We start from the raw sequence: 13,433 nt of genomic DNA on the forward strand, positions 1-13,433 counted from the left end.
AACCATGAATCCTAACAGCAGAGAAAAGAGCTGGGCAACAGGGCGAAAAAAAATAAAGAACAGAAACAACAGAAAGGGACAATAAGGCAAAATTGAGAAATAAATAAGAAACAAAACTGCTGTAAAGGTTAAAAACCCCAGCGTGGGGCGCCTGGGTGGCTCAGTCGTTAAGCGTCTGCCTTCGGCTCAGGTCATGATCCCAGGGTCCTGGGATCGAGTCCCACATCGGGCGCCCTGCTCAGCAGGAAGCCTGCTTCTCGCTCTCCCACTCCCCCTGCTTGTGTTCCTGCTCTCGCTATCTCTCTCTCTGTCAAATAAATAAATAAAATCTTAAAAAAAAAAAAAACAAAAAACAGCGTGAGGGCAGGAAAAGAGAAAAAAGAAAACCAAGAATGAGAAAGAACGATCACCATCTCAGAAAAGAAGGAAGGGAATCAATCCCGAAAGGGGGTGGGGGTGGGGGGAGAGGCCCAAATGAAGAACAGTCAAATGGTAGAATTTGATGAGTAGTAATTAAAACTTGGAGAGGTATAGGGAAGGAGAATAACAGGAGAGAAAAACGGAAAAATAGGAGGTGGCAGTAAAAAAAGTATCATCATGAAAGAGATCTTGGCCACCGCTGTAAAATAGAAAAACAAGTATGTTTTCAAAGTAATTGTTCTCCGTGGGGGTTGGGGAAGGGTGGCGAGGCATCGCAATCCCTACTGCTTCCCCCGTCGCCTTAGAGCTTCAGGGAGATAGGGGGGCGCTGCAAACAGGGCACACCAGAAAGGAGTTGAGTTAACGTTCCCTCCCTCCATTAGTCCCCTTTAAAATGCTCTCTTCACCTGAATGGAGACTGGTGTATTTACAAATCGAGTCCCCAACGAAACTCACGCCGTTGGAAAATTTAACTTCTGCCGTTCGTTCAGGGTTGTTAAGCCCCGAGCTGCAGGCGCAGGGCAACCCTTTCTACAAGTTGAGTGGCAGTCATTTCTCCCGCATTTGCTCGGTGCATTTCCAGGGGGACCGGAGAGCGAGGTAGGAGGTAGTTCTGCTGGTGTTCTGGGGGCTAAACAGCTGATCGGCGGCTGATCCCGCTCCTGGACCGACCGCCCTCCTCCGGGGAAGAGGAAAGATGCAGGGGGGACCACCGACCCAACTCCTGCGCCCTGTACTTACGTCGAGGAAGATCGACATGCCCTTGGACAGCTGCAGGGCAGAGCTGAGCTCTTCGGAGGAGTTGTTGGAGGAGGGTGACGTCTCCCGGGAGTCCTCCATCCTCCGGAGCCGTGGCTGCGGCGGGCGGAGCGGGACTGGGCGGCCGCACGGGCTCGGGCTAGGGCGCGGCCGCAATGCCGCGGGGCTCCGGCTCCCGAGCGGGCGTTCGCTCCCGCGCGCCTCCCTGGCGTCTCTCTCGGCTCGCTCCCCCTTCCCGGCTCGGGCCTCCGCGCTCCCACGCGCTCTCGCTCGCGCCTCCCCCTTCCCTGGGCTGCTGGCGCGGGATCCGTCTCCTCCCTGCACTTAGCAACCGCTGCGCCCCTCGCGGGGAGCAGAGTCTGACCCCTGCACCGCCATTGGCCGCCGCCCGAGACGACCCGGAGCCCCCGCCCCACCCTCGCGCCGCCAGCGGGGAGGTAGAGGACCCACAGGGGTACTGATGCGAGGGCCTGAGCCCTGAGAGCCAAAGCGCGAAGTCAAGGTGCCCCCGAGTTTACCCCGCGGTGGAAATCATACGAGTTAAGAGAGATTCGAATTGATTTTGCCAACTTTGCTTTTCGTCCAAGAGGACCTTTCTACCCCACCCTCCACAAAGGTGGGTGGGTTTAATAGCCACCACAATTAGTGAGGGTCTGGATTGACGTAGGGGTTAAATCATTAAGTTTTGGAATCTTGGAGGCCTGGGTTTCAAACCTGCCTCAGTTGCTCTGTTATTTTGTGATCCAGAAAGTTGTTAAATCTTTAGGCCCCAGTTTTCTTCATCAGTAAAATGGTCACAAAGGTGGTACTTACCTAAAAGGCTTCTGAGGCTTAAATGTGGGACTGCGATGGACAAAGATAGTGAGTGCTAAGGACTCTGCATAGAGTGAGGGGGGGGGAACCCTTTGCTATGTGGAAAGGATTGTCAGGTAAAGTTCAAGCAAGAAAATTTCCAAAATGGAAGTCACAATAAAGAATGCAATCCCTTCCGAAGGGGTACGTGCACCCCAATGTTTATAGCAGCAATGTCCACAATAGCCAAACTATGGAAAGAGCCAAGATGTCCATCAACAGATGAATGGATAAAGAAGATGTGGTATATAAATACAATGGAATATTATGCAGCCATCAAAAGGAATGAAATCTTGCCATTTGCAATGACGTGGATGGAACTGGAGGGTGTTATGCTGAGCGAAATAAGTCACTCAGAGAAAGACATGTATCATATGACCTCACTGATATGAGGAATTCTTAATCTCAGGAAACAAACTGAGGGTTGCTGGAGTGGTGGGGGGTGGGAGGCATGGGGTGTCTGGGTGATAGACATTGGGGAGGGTATGTGCTATGGTGAGCCCTGTGAATTGTGTAAGACTGTTGAATCACATACCTGTACCTCTGAAACAAATAATACATTATGTGTTAAAAAAAAAAAAAAAAGAAGGGGCGCCTGGGTGGCTCAGTTGGTTAAGCGACTGCCTTCGGCTTGGGTCATGGTCCCGGAGTCCTGGGATCAAGTCCCGCGTGGGGCTCCCTGCTCAGCGAGGAGCCTGCTTCTCCCTCTGACCCTCTCCCCTCTCATGTACTCTCATTCTCGCTCTCTCAAATAAATAAATAAATCTTTAAAAAAAAAAGATAGCAGGAAGGGAAAAATGAAGGGGGGGAATTCGGAGGGGGAGACGAACCATGAGGGACTATGGACTCTGAGAAACAAACTGAGGGTTCTAGAAGGGAGGGGGGTGGGGAGGGGGGTTAGCCTGGTGATGGGTATTAAAGAGGGCACATTCTGCATGGAGCACTGGGTGTTATACACAAACAATGAATCATGGAACACTACATCAAAAACTAATGATGTAATGTATGGTGATTAACATAACATAATAAAATTTAAAAAAAAGAATGCAAACCCTATCTATGCTAAGCATTTAAACTAGGGTAATTATTCAATATTTGGGGGCTTCTATGAAAGCTGCAAAAATGGGAATATCACCTTTCATCAGAAGAGGATAATATCCACTGTTTATTGGGCATCTAAAATGGACAAGGTGCATGCCGGTTGCTGTGTGGGTTACAAAGTTGAACAATCTGGGAGCAAGATGAGTCAAAGAGAATCACACCTGTCTTAACAGAACGCTACCTATGAGAATTGATGGGGTGGATCCAGATCTCCATTTTTTGGCCTCCTAAAAAAAGGAGTATGTTTTTTCTAGAAGATATGTCCACAAAACATATGGGACAAAATGTGTCTTAAGGCATATAAAAAGGGCTATGGGTTTCTTAGGAGGTACAGTTTTATACTCTGTTGGTACCTTTGCTTGATAAAAGGGGTAGTATTTGAAATGGATCTTAAACATTGGTAGATATTCCATAGGTGATAGAAATAGAAGGAAAAGGGCGCCTGGGTGGCTCAGTTGGTTAAGCGACTGCCTTCAGCTCAGTTCATGATCCTGGAGTCCCTGGATCGAGTCCCGCATCGGGCTCCCTGCTCGGCGGGGAGTCTGCTTCTCCCTCTGACCCTCCCCCCTCTCATGTGCTCTCTCTCTCTCTCTCATTCTGTCTCAAATAAATAAAAAAAAAAATCTTTGAAATAGAAGGAAAAGATGTTCAAGGTAGAGGGAACAGCCTGAGCAAAGGCATGGTACCAGGAAAGCACATGGAATCTGTAATCAGTCCACTGGAATTCTTTGAAAATATACAGAATCCCAGTCCCTACTCCAGGCTTATTGAATCAGAATATCAAAGTATGAGACTCAGGAATCTAGATCCTGCTCCCACTCGTGATTCATATACAGGTGCTCTGTAGCAGGGCCAGGACCAGGATGAGGCCAGGAAAGCATCTGGGGCACAAAATGTAAGGAGATGCTCCCTTGCACTTGCACGATCCTGAGAGTGACTACCTTCTTCAATTTTGCACCCTAGCTGCCTCATTCATCTCACGCAATTCCCAGGCCTGCTCCGCAGGTCAGTGTTTGTAAGACATGGATCCAGTTGTTCTCAACTCTGGCTCTAAATGGACTTACCAAGGATGTGTGGCAATTTTTAAAACATGGCCACAAATTCACTGACATGCTTCCTTCCTATAGAGAAGTGGGTCCCCTCCCCTGAAGGATCCTGACTCCTTTGATGAATAAAATGCAGAAGTGATGCCAAGTGCCTCCTGAGGCAAGTATGTAAAAGACCCCACAATTCTACCTTTTTCCAGGGTATATTTGCTCCTGGGCTATCTGGGGCAATTTGACTACTTGAGCCACCATGCTTTGAGGAGGCTATATGGGGAAGCATATGTAGACCTGCTGGGTAACAATACCAGCTGAGCCCAGCCTTTGAGGAGTCCCAGGCTAAGCCGTAAAAAAGTGAATAAAGAAGCCTCTAGATGATTCCAGCACCTAGCTATCTGAGACACCTAGCCATTTGTGGGTTTTGAGCCAAGACCCCAACATCATAGAGCAGAGACACACCATCAGTGCTGTGTTCCTTCTGAATTCTTGACCCACAGAATTTGGGAGCATACTGAAATGGCATCTGTTTTATACAAATAGGTCTCGAGTAGTTTGTTTTGCAACAATAGATGACCAGAATAAGGAGCTTTTAAAAACTCCAAAAAAAAAAAAAACAGAAAAACCAAATTGATGCCTTATGCTTCACCCCCAGATTCATATTCAGTTAGCATGCAGTGGGCCCTGGGCATCAGCATTTTTTAAAAAGCTCGCCATGTAATTTTGATGTGCAGCCTGGATTGAAAACCACTGAGCTGGTCTATAGTGTTCATATAGGGAAATAGTAGAATGAAACATTAGAAGATAGGCAGAGACCATAAAGTGAAGACTCTTGAAGTCCAGGGGTAGAACTCTGGACTCAATTAGGGTGGAAGTTAGAGACATTACATTCATAAGGGCAGATGTTAATTGGAACAGTGCTTGAGAAATATTAATCTGGCATCATTGTGTGCTTTTACCTTATTAACCGTAAATCTTACTATCTGCGCTGCTGGAATAGCGCCTTCCCTTGGCCAAGGGCTCACCAAAGGAAAAAAACAAAATCATTAAAAACAGACTGTCCAACTCAACAACTGGGTACTGCTCGTGAAATTACTGAAAAAGAAAAGCTAGAAAGAGAAGGAGAAGGGGTGCTGCTCACGAATATCAAGCTACCAAGTTTAGGAAAATATATTATTTTTTCCTGCCGTGCATGGAGCAATGAACAGATATTTCTGCATCAAGTGCGGTTTAAATCTGGCCACTCTAACCCAAGCTGTGGGTCCCTCAGCCCTCAAATTCAGCCCTGCAAGTGGTAATGTTGTGGTGCAAGTCCCACAGTAACAAGAGCAGGTGACAAAGATCTTCTCCGGTTATAAATGAAAAACAGGAGAATAATCAGTAGTCATCATTCAAAACCAGGGAGCTATTGGTAACACTTCAGTAAGAATGTTCCTTTTACCTTCGCCAACATGAATGATATTTCTATACCTGTGGCTTTGCTTATTTCCTCTAATGAGATGTAAAGAAGAAATATAAATTATTAAACAACCAACTAGTTCTTATTTTTTTTTTTTACAATTTCAGCATACACACCATAATGCTATAGCTGACTTCTCTTTTTAATGGAAATGTCATGTTCATAGAAGGCTCCAATAGAAACGGATGGCAATTAGATTCCCATTCACAGCCAAATTCAATAGGCTCTACAAAGTGGTAACCAAACATATTTTTAGTTTGTTTTTTTTTTAATGTAGAAAGCATGCATTTTTGAAAACTGTTTTCACACATCATTTTTCTGAAACACAGATGCTTCCCTGCTGTATGTAGTATCAGTTACAAATGGAGACAGCCGACTTGGGGGAGGAAATGCATCTCCTTACCATATTCTTTGTAGCAAGATCCTGAGGGGGAAAAAAAAAGAATTGTAATTCTAGATTCCAGCTCTCAGGCTTCTTAGGATAAGACATTGACACGAAGGTATTTCTAGCATTTCAGGAGATGATAGCTGTGCAAGAACATATTATATTTCAATCCATCTCTGCTTCATGGAGGAACTGTTATCTAAACCATTTCAGACAGCCAGGAATCGATCTTATTTATATTTTAAAAATTCTACAGAAGGCTATTCTCTGGAGCAATGATTCAGAACACTTTCAGTCAGTTTAGTGGACATTTCCATTGCTTTGGAAGCCTAAGGTCCAAACCTTCCTTATTTAGGGACATGTCTCCACAGCGAGGACCCTGATTAGGGGCAGGATGCATCTCTTCAGAGAAGGGAAGATGGTCCCAGGGGACAGGGACAGATCACAGATCTGTCAGAGAGCAGAGACAGATCTAGGCTAAGTGGATAGGATGCTTTGTTTGGGACTTTAAGTCTGGATCAAGGAACATGAAGGGAACTTTATTAATGGCGGTGGACAAAAGCAGCATACTGTTGAGGGGCCACTATGTCAGCAGAGCCCCTGAAGACAACTTTACCACATGATGAGGGAACTCCGGCTGTGGTTTTGGCAGCCTTGTCCTCTAAGCCTGATCTCTAGCTTTCCTATCCACTTCCTTATTGACCAGGCATCCTTCAAAGTTGTTTTTTTCCTGTTTTACATTGGTCAGTTAGTGTGTATATGTGAGCATTTAAGTTCTAGTCTCTTAGAAAATTTCAATTACATGGGGCGCCTGGGTGGCTCAGTCGGTTAAGTGACTGCCTTCGGCTCAGGTCATGATCCTGGAGTCCCTGGATCGAGTCCCGCATCGGGCTCCCTGCTCAGCAGGGAGCCTGCTTCTCCCTCTGACCCTCCCCCCTCTCATGTGCTCTCTCTCTCTCTCATTCTCTCTGTCTCAAATAAATAAATAAAAAAAAACCTTAAAAAAAAAAGAAAATTTCAATTACATAATACAGTGTTATCAACTGTAGTCACTTTGTTTTACATTCGATCTTCACTTTATTCATCTTGTACACCAACATCTCCCTTGCCCCCACTCTCGTGCAGCCTTTGGTGCCCACTCTTCTACTGTCTGTTTTTGTGAGTTCAACACTTTTCTTTTTAGGACTCCAGTATAAGTGATACCATGCAGGATTATCTATCTCTGTCTGGGTTATTTCATTTAGCATAATGCTCTCAAGGCCCAGCCATGTTGTCACAAATGGCAGGATTTCCTTCTTTCTCACGGTGACTATATCACATCTTCTTTATTCATTCATCCATCATTGGACACTTAGGTTGTTTCCACATCTTGGCAACTGTGAATAATGCTGCAATGAACATAGGAGTGCAGATATCTCTTCAAGATCCCATTTTCATTTCCTTTGGATATATACCCAGGAGTAGGATGACTGGATTTTTGGTAGTTCTATTTTTAATTTTTTGAGCAAGTTCCATACTATTTTCCATAGTGGTTACACTATGGAAAAGTTTATTAGAAAACTTGGAAAAGCTAGTAAGAGTTTTTGATGCTTGAACTATGATAAATTCAATCTAAATTTCTTCTATTAAAGAGAGCCATTTGTTAAGTCATTGGGGAAAAATGGTTAGGAAAAAATAGTTCTATTCAGACATTTGTTTAGTGTCTGCTTCATGCTAAGCAACTGACAGGCACAGCTGGGAAAATGCTGAGAAAGACTGGCCCTTGCCCTTGCAAAATATATGCAACTTAAAGAGACACTATTTTAATAGATAATTTTAATGCAGTGAGACAAGAGTTAACATCAGAGGCTTGCAGTGAGCGCAGAGAGAGGACAGAGGAGGGCACAGCTCCCCATTAGTATCTATTCTGCATGACCATTTCTGTAACTGTAGATGGTCAAATTAGGACTCAGAAATAGTAAGGGCCATGGGCCAAAATGATTAACAAATAATGGCTATTTTCCTACGAGCCATTTTAACCTGGGGATAATTTTTTCTCTTATACCAATGTGTGAGTAAAATAAAGTTGCTGTCCAGTGTTTAATTGACATACAACTCTAGTATCTTTTAGTATCAAACAGACCTAAATACCCAGTATCATCCATCAACCCTATGCAGTGTGCCCTGTCTTCATCCTTTCACAGGCAAACTTTCTTGTCTGTAAAAACAAGGTTGAGGTATTGTGTGCAAAGAGCTTAGCAAACACTAGGCACAGAGAAAGTGTTCAACAAAGATAATCATTGTTATCCCCACCAGCATCATTACTTTGCAAACATGTTGGTAGGACCAGAGAGACGTCACATAAAATGCATGGTAGGGTGTCTGGCAATTAAGGGTGTTTAAAAACAAATTCAGCTGAGTAAATTTGAAGATCTGATTAGCTTTATTAAACAATTCATGAATTGGGTAGTAGCCCACCTAAGAAGTAGAGGGGAGCTCCACCGAGCTAAACAAAAGAGAGGGTTTTAAAGGCAGAGAGAGGGCATTGAAAAAAGAAGAAGAAAGAAATTTATTAGCAAAGAATGCATTGTTTAGGCAAGTTTGCTCTCCTAAGGGGAATAGAAGGCGTTTATCAGAAATTTCCTACTATGGACCAGGAAATTCCATGTTGCCTGTTAAAGGTCACATTCCCTGGGGGATTCCTTGCAGTTAGGTCACGTACTCAGTATTGCTTTACTGACACCATTTGGGGCCTGCGGTTTTCTTTTTAACAGGGTTCTGGTAAGCAGTGGTGGTCACTGTTATTATGAGATTGTTATCTATATCCTTGGACACCACTGATTGCTCCCTCCTTGAAACTCATCCTGGCTTTCTGATCCTGTTCTTCCCCTGTTTAGTCTTCTTCATGGATCTTCTAATTCTTCCAAATGTTAATGTTTTCTAAACAGTGTCCCTGATTCACCTTTTTCTTTCTTTCTTGCTCCCCTCCTCACTCCCTCTCTCTACTCACTGACATTATCCAATCCCATTGTTTTCACTGGTCTTTAGGCTGATGACTTTGTAACCAGCAGACCTCTCCCCTCCTGTGGATTCTCATTTCAGTCTGCCTGGTGCACCTCTTCCTTATGAATGTTTCTTAGGCATTTTGAATTGAACATGTCTAAAAATGCATTCATCATTTTCTCATAATTATCCTATCTTCCATATCCTGTTGAAGAATGTCATCCTTCATCCATTCATCCAAAAAAGAAACCTGGGAATAACTTCAGACTCCTTCCAACGCTGCCTCTCACCCTGCCTCCATCTCATCCTTACCCCTATCCAATCAGTTGCAAAGGTTATCTTGCAATCCATCCTGTCCCTCCATCCTCACTGCTATCACATGAGATGAGGTAACTGGTATCTCTCACCTGGAGCAGTGCCCTAGCCATCAGGTTTCCCTGCCTCCAACCTGTTTTCCATGCTTTCCATCTTCTACAGAGCCAGCCATCTAAAACTCACGTCTCAGAATAGCATACCCCTGCTTAAAGTCCTTCAGAGGCTCACTGGAGCCTTCAAGATAAAATAACCTTTGCCTCAGTCACCTCTTGCCATTCTCCCTCTGCCTCCTCCCCAGCTTCAACATTCTAAGCACGCAGATTTACTGGAGTGGAATGGAGTGGTTAAGCCAAATTCTTATCTAAAAGACCTGGGCTCAAATCCCAGCCTACCTTTTTATTACCATTGAATAATACTAAGGCACTTGACTGAGCCCCTCTTTTTCTCAACTTATAAATAGAAATAAGAATGCTACCTACTGAGCATGGTTTAGATGAAGATTCAGTTAAATAATGCATGTAAAACACTTAGCATGGTAACTTGCACAAAAATAATGGCACTAATATGTGGCTATTTATCATTACTTGCAGATCCTTGGATATGCATTGCTCTCCCATGCTCCTGGGCTGTTGCCCTTGGCATTCTTTGCCTAGAATAAACATCTTCCTTAATTGGCCTGCCCTTCATTTAGTCCGGTTTTAAGAATCAGCTCAGGCATCTTTTCCTCTCTCACCTCCCCGCCCCCCCCCACCCTGCCCACCCCCGCCAATCCCTGTAGCACTCCTTGTCCCCACAGCACTCTCTACATGCCTGTGTCGTGTCCCTTATCACATTTTTTAAAAAGTAATTCTTTAGTATCCTCTTTGCTTGCTTCCCTGCCTAAACTCTGAGATGCTAGAAAGTAGGAACTGCATTTTTCATCTGTATCTTGTGTCTGGTAAATTGCTAGACACATGGCGGACACTCAATAGATGTGGAATGAATGAATAAAAGAAAGAAAAATTAAATAAATCTTATACTCAACATAGGAATTAGAGTAAGAGAATGAAGGATGTTACCTGCTTCCTTGTCATAATATCCAATTACATGAATTGATGCTAAAAAGATACAGAGACAAAGCAGAGGGACTACAAGATCTGGAGGAGGAGTTGTAAGCATCAACTGCTAAGCTGGCTGAAGCTGTGCTGGGTCATTAAGTTACAGAAGAAGGGAAATACAGCAGAGGCTCCCCCACTCCTCAAAATGTTAAATGTTGATGAACTTAGCTACCATTTCACTAATAGAAAATATTGGAAATAGTATTATAGTTTTATTTATATTTTAGTTAGTTAACGTGCAGTGCAATATTGGTTTCTGGAGTAGAATTCAGTGATTCATCACTTACATACAACACCTAGTGCTCATCACAATAAATGCCCTCTTTAATACCCATCACTCATCTAGCCCATCCTGCACCTGCCTCCCTCCATTAACCCTCAGTTTGTTCTCTATATTTAAGAATATTTTATGGTTTAACTCCCTCTCTCTTTTTCCCCCATTCCCCTATGTTCATCTGTTTTCTTTCTTAAATTCCACGTATGAGTGAGATCATACGGTATTTGTCTTTCTCTGACTTATTTCACTTAGCATTATACTCTCAAGCTCCATCCACGTCATTGCAAATGTCAAGATTTCACTTTTTGATGGTTGAGTAATATCCCCCAGCACTCTGGCTGAGTTGGGAAGCGGTGGGAGGAATCAGAACTGTGGGTCCCTTTGAATCTGGCTGGGCCTGGTCTGAAGCTCTGCCACAGGACTCTCATCTTTGGGGGAGCATGAGACAGCCCCCAGAGCTAGGAGACTGGGCCTGTACAAAGGCAGTGCAGCTCTCCAGCGAGGTTCAGTGAGAAAGCAGCTGCAGGCCTGGCAGGCAGGTGGGGTCAGGAACATTTGGGGAAGAATATAAATTGGATCAATATAGATGTACACTGTACATTCATTGTAACATGGTTTATGAGCCCCAAGTTTTATACAACTCAAATTTTCATGAATAGAGGATTAGTCCAATAAATTTTAATATATTCAAAATTGTATTAAATCTAGTTAAAAACAATATTTAACATATGATAGAATGTATGCGATTATGTAAAGAGAATGTGACTGAGTGAGTGTGTGTGTGTGTGTGTGTCTAAGCCTAGAGATAGTAGGAGGAAAGATTTCTAAAATATAAAATATTAGTGGCCATTTTATCTGGGTGGTAATATTTCAAATGGCTTTAGTTTTTACCTTAATATTTTCTTGTACTTAAAAAAATTTATAATGATTACATATCATTTCATAATCAGAAATATTTCAAAGTTATTTATTGTGTTTAAACATTTCACATCAAGAGCAATGTTTAACTAACGATATCATGGCACTCATTATAAATAAGAGCAGAGGAATTTCCATTCTGGGTCTGCCATGCTCTGGTTGGTTCACTGTGACTCTAACCTGGAAAGGATTAGTGTGTATATCAATAATCCATAATATTACTTACGGCATTATTACCATGTATGATGAACTCACTTAATGAAGATTTAACTCTCGAGCAACAAGACTGAAGCAAAGACACATTGAAAGCCCACCATTCAAGGACTTCTACAGATGTGCTTCCTCATTCTCTTTATAGTCACTTATTTGGACCCTGTTTCAAACTGGACAGTAGGTCCTCACCCTAACCCCGTCTTTCCCTTTTCCACATGTTAGCTCGTGCCATCCCTGTCCTTGCTCCAGCACGTGCAGCTCTCTGCTCTCCCCTGTCCCTCATCTCCCCCGAGAGGGGTGTGAAGTCATCCTTCAGGTCCCAGGGCATGTGCTTTCTCTTCTTGGTTACCTCCTCAGAGCAACAAACCCATTTTGCAAATTACTGTGATTCTTAAAATTCTTCTTCAACATCTCCGTAGAATTCATAATATTAGCTATTGTCAATAATCCCAAGGAAAAAATTTAATTTGCTTATATGAAGCATGAATAACTAGATTTGCAGTTCTAAATGTACAAGTTTATCATTTCATGTGACAGAAACAAATCCTACTTGAAAACGATAGTCAGTTGCCAAATGAGACAGCAATGCAATAAAAATGTATTCCAAAGCACCGAAGTTGAATAAATGAAATGACAGTGGTTTTGAAGATTCTTCCACTCTCAGGCTGGCTCTGGCTTCATAAAGCTATTAGTTCCAAAGCACAGAGAGCCAGTACACTCCATTGCACTCTATCCAGAGGCAGGCCTGCCACCTGCCAGTGCAGAGTGGGTAGAAGTGAGAGGCCGCCGAGACCTGCCTCCGGGAGTGGAGATTGGCGAGTGGGTCCTGGCATCTAGGAAGTATGACAAGCAGCCCATGTCAGAGGAGACCCGTATGAAGGAGGTTTGTAGGCGAAAACTTTGTTTTCAACATGCAGATTGAGTAAAGCAGTGGGGAATTTAATGTTAAAAAGAGACCACAGGCTCAAAATGGTGTTGCTTAGGTTAAGGCCCCAAGTCAGTAAACCAACACTTAACACCTAAGCTAACTGCAGTTTTAACCTAGCCCCCCTCCCCCCGAAATCTAACATTTAACTAGTCAACATGGGAATCTCCTGGTTGCAGCACTAGCAAATTTACTAATAGGCCCCTTCTCTTCCCCTAAGGAGGGCAATCTTGCCTACAATGGATTTTTTGCTAATAATTTCCTTTTTTCCACTCTCTGTGCTTTTAAAAACCTTTCCTTTTCTGTAGCCCTTTGGAGCTCCCCTCTAAAAACCTTTCCTTTTCTGTAGCCCTTTGGAGCTCCCCTCTACTTGCTAGTCATTTAATAAGGCCAATTAGATCTTTAAAATTTACTTCAAATATCCACAAAGATAATTCATAAAAGCAACGTTCTTTACAGGCAAGATATATGGATAGCCTGTACGTATACATATATATGTATACACACACACACACACACACATACATATACACAATGCAAACACACACAAACTTCCCAATCAACAGGCATCATCCCTTGTCCAATTTTCATTTAGACTTGAATCTGGTCTCAGAACTCTTCAATAAAAAGAGAGGCTGCTGAGTTCCCTTGCATAAAGAGCTCTGCAGTACCACAGCAAATTGTAATTCC

General features: G+C 43.3%; 1 protein-coding gene and 1 long non-coding RNA gene across 2 annotated transcripts in view; both read right to left on the minus strand.

Moving 5' to 3' along the window:
* The window catches only part of NECAB1 (N-terminal EF-hand calcium binding protein 1), a 185,672-nt gene extending 184,412 nt beyond the window's left edge, over positions 1–1,260 (minus strand). The window contains exon 1 of the mRNA XM_045895594.3: positions 1,162–1,260. Within this exon, the coding sequence (XP_045751550.1) occupies positions 1,162–1,260 (99 nt within the window). The remainder of the gene's footprint in view (positions 1–1,161) is intronic.
* Positions 1,261–5,968: 4,708 nt separating this feature from the next.
* LOC135364095 (uncharacterized) overlaps positions 5,969–13,433 on the minus strand; it is a 103,214-nt gene continuing 95,749 nt past the window's right edge. The window contains exon 4 of the long non-coding RNA XR_010410609.1: positions 5,969–6,055. This is a non-coding gene — a long non-coding RNA (uncharacterized LOC135364095). The remainder of the gene's footprint in view (positions 6,056–13,433) is intronic.

Source organism: Mirounga angustirostris, unplaced genomic scaffold (assembly GCF_029215605.1).
Source record: "Mirounga angustirostris isolate CCGP_5_RB_7025 unplaced genomic scaffold, mMirAng1.0.hap1 SCAF_4, whole genome shotgun sequence".
Taxonomy (NCBI): domain Eukaryota; kingdom Metazoa; phylum Chordata; class Mammalia; order Carnivora; family Phocidae; genus Mirounga; species Mirounga angustirostris.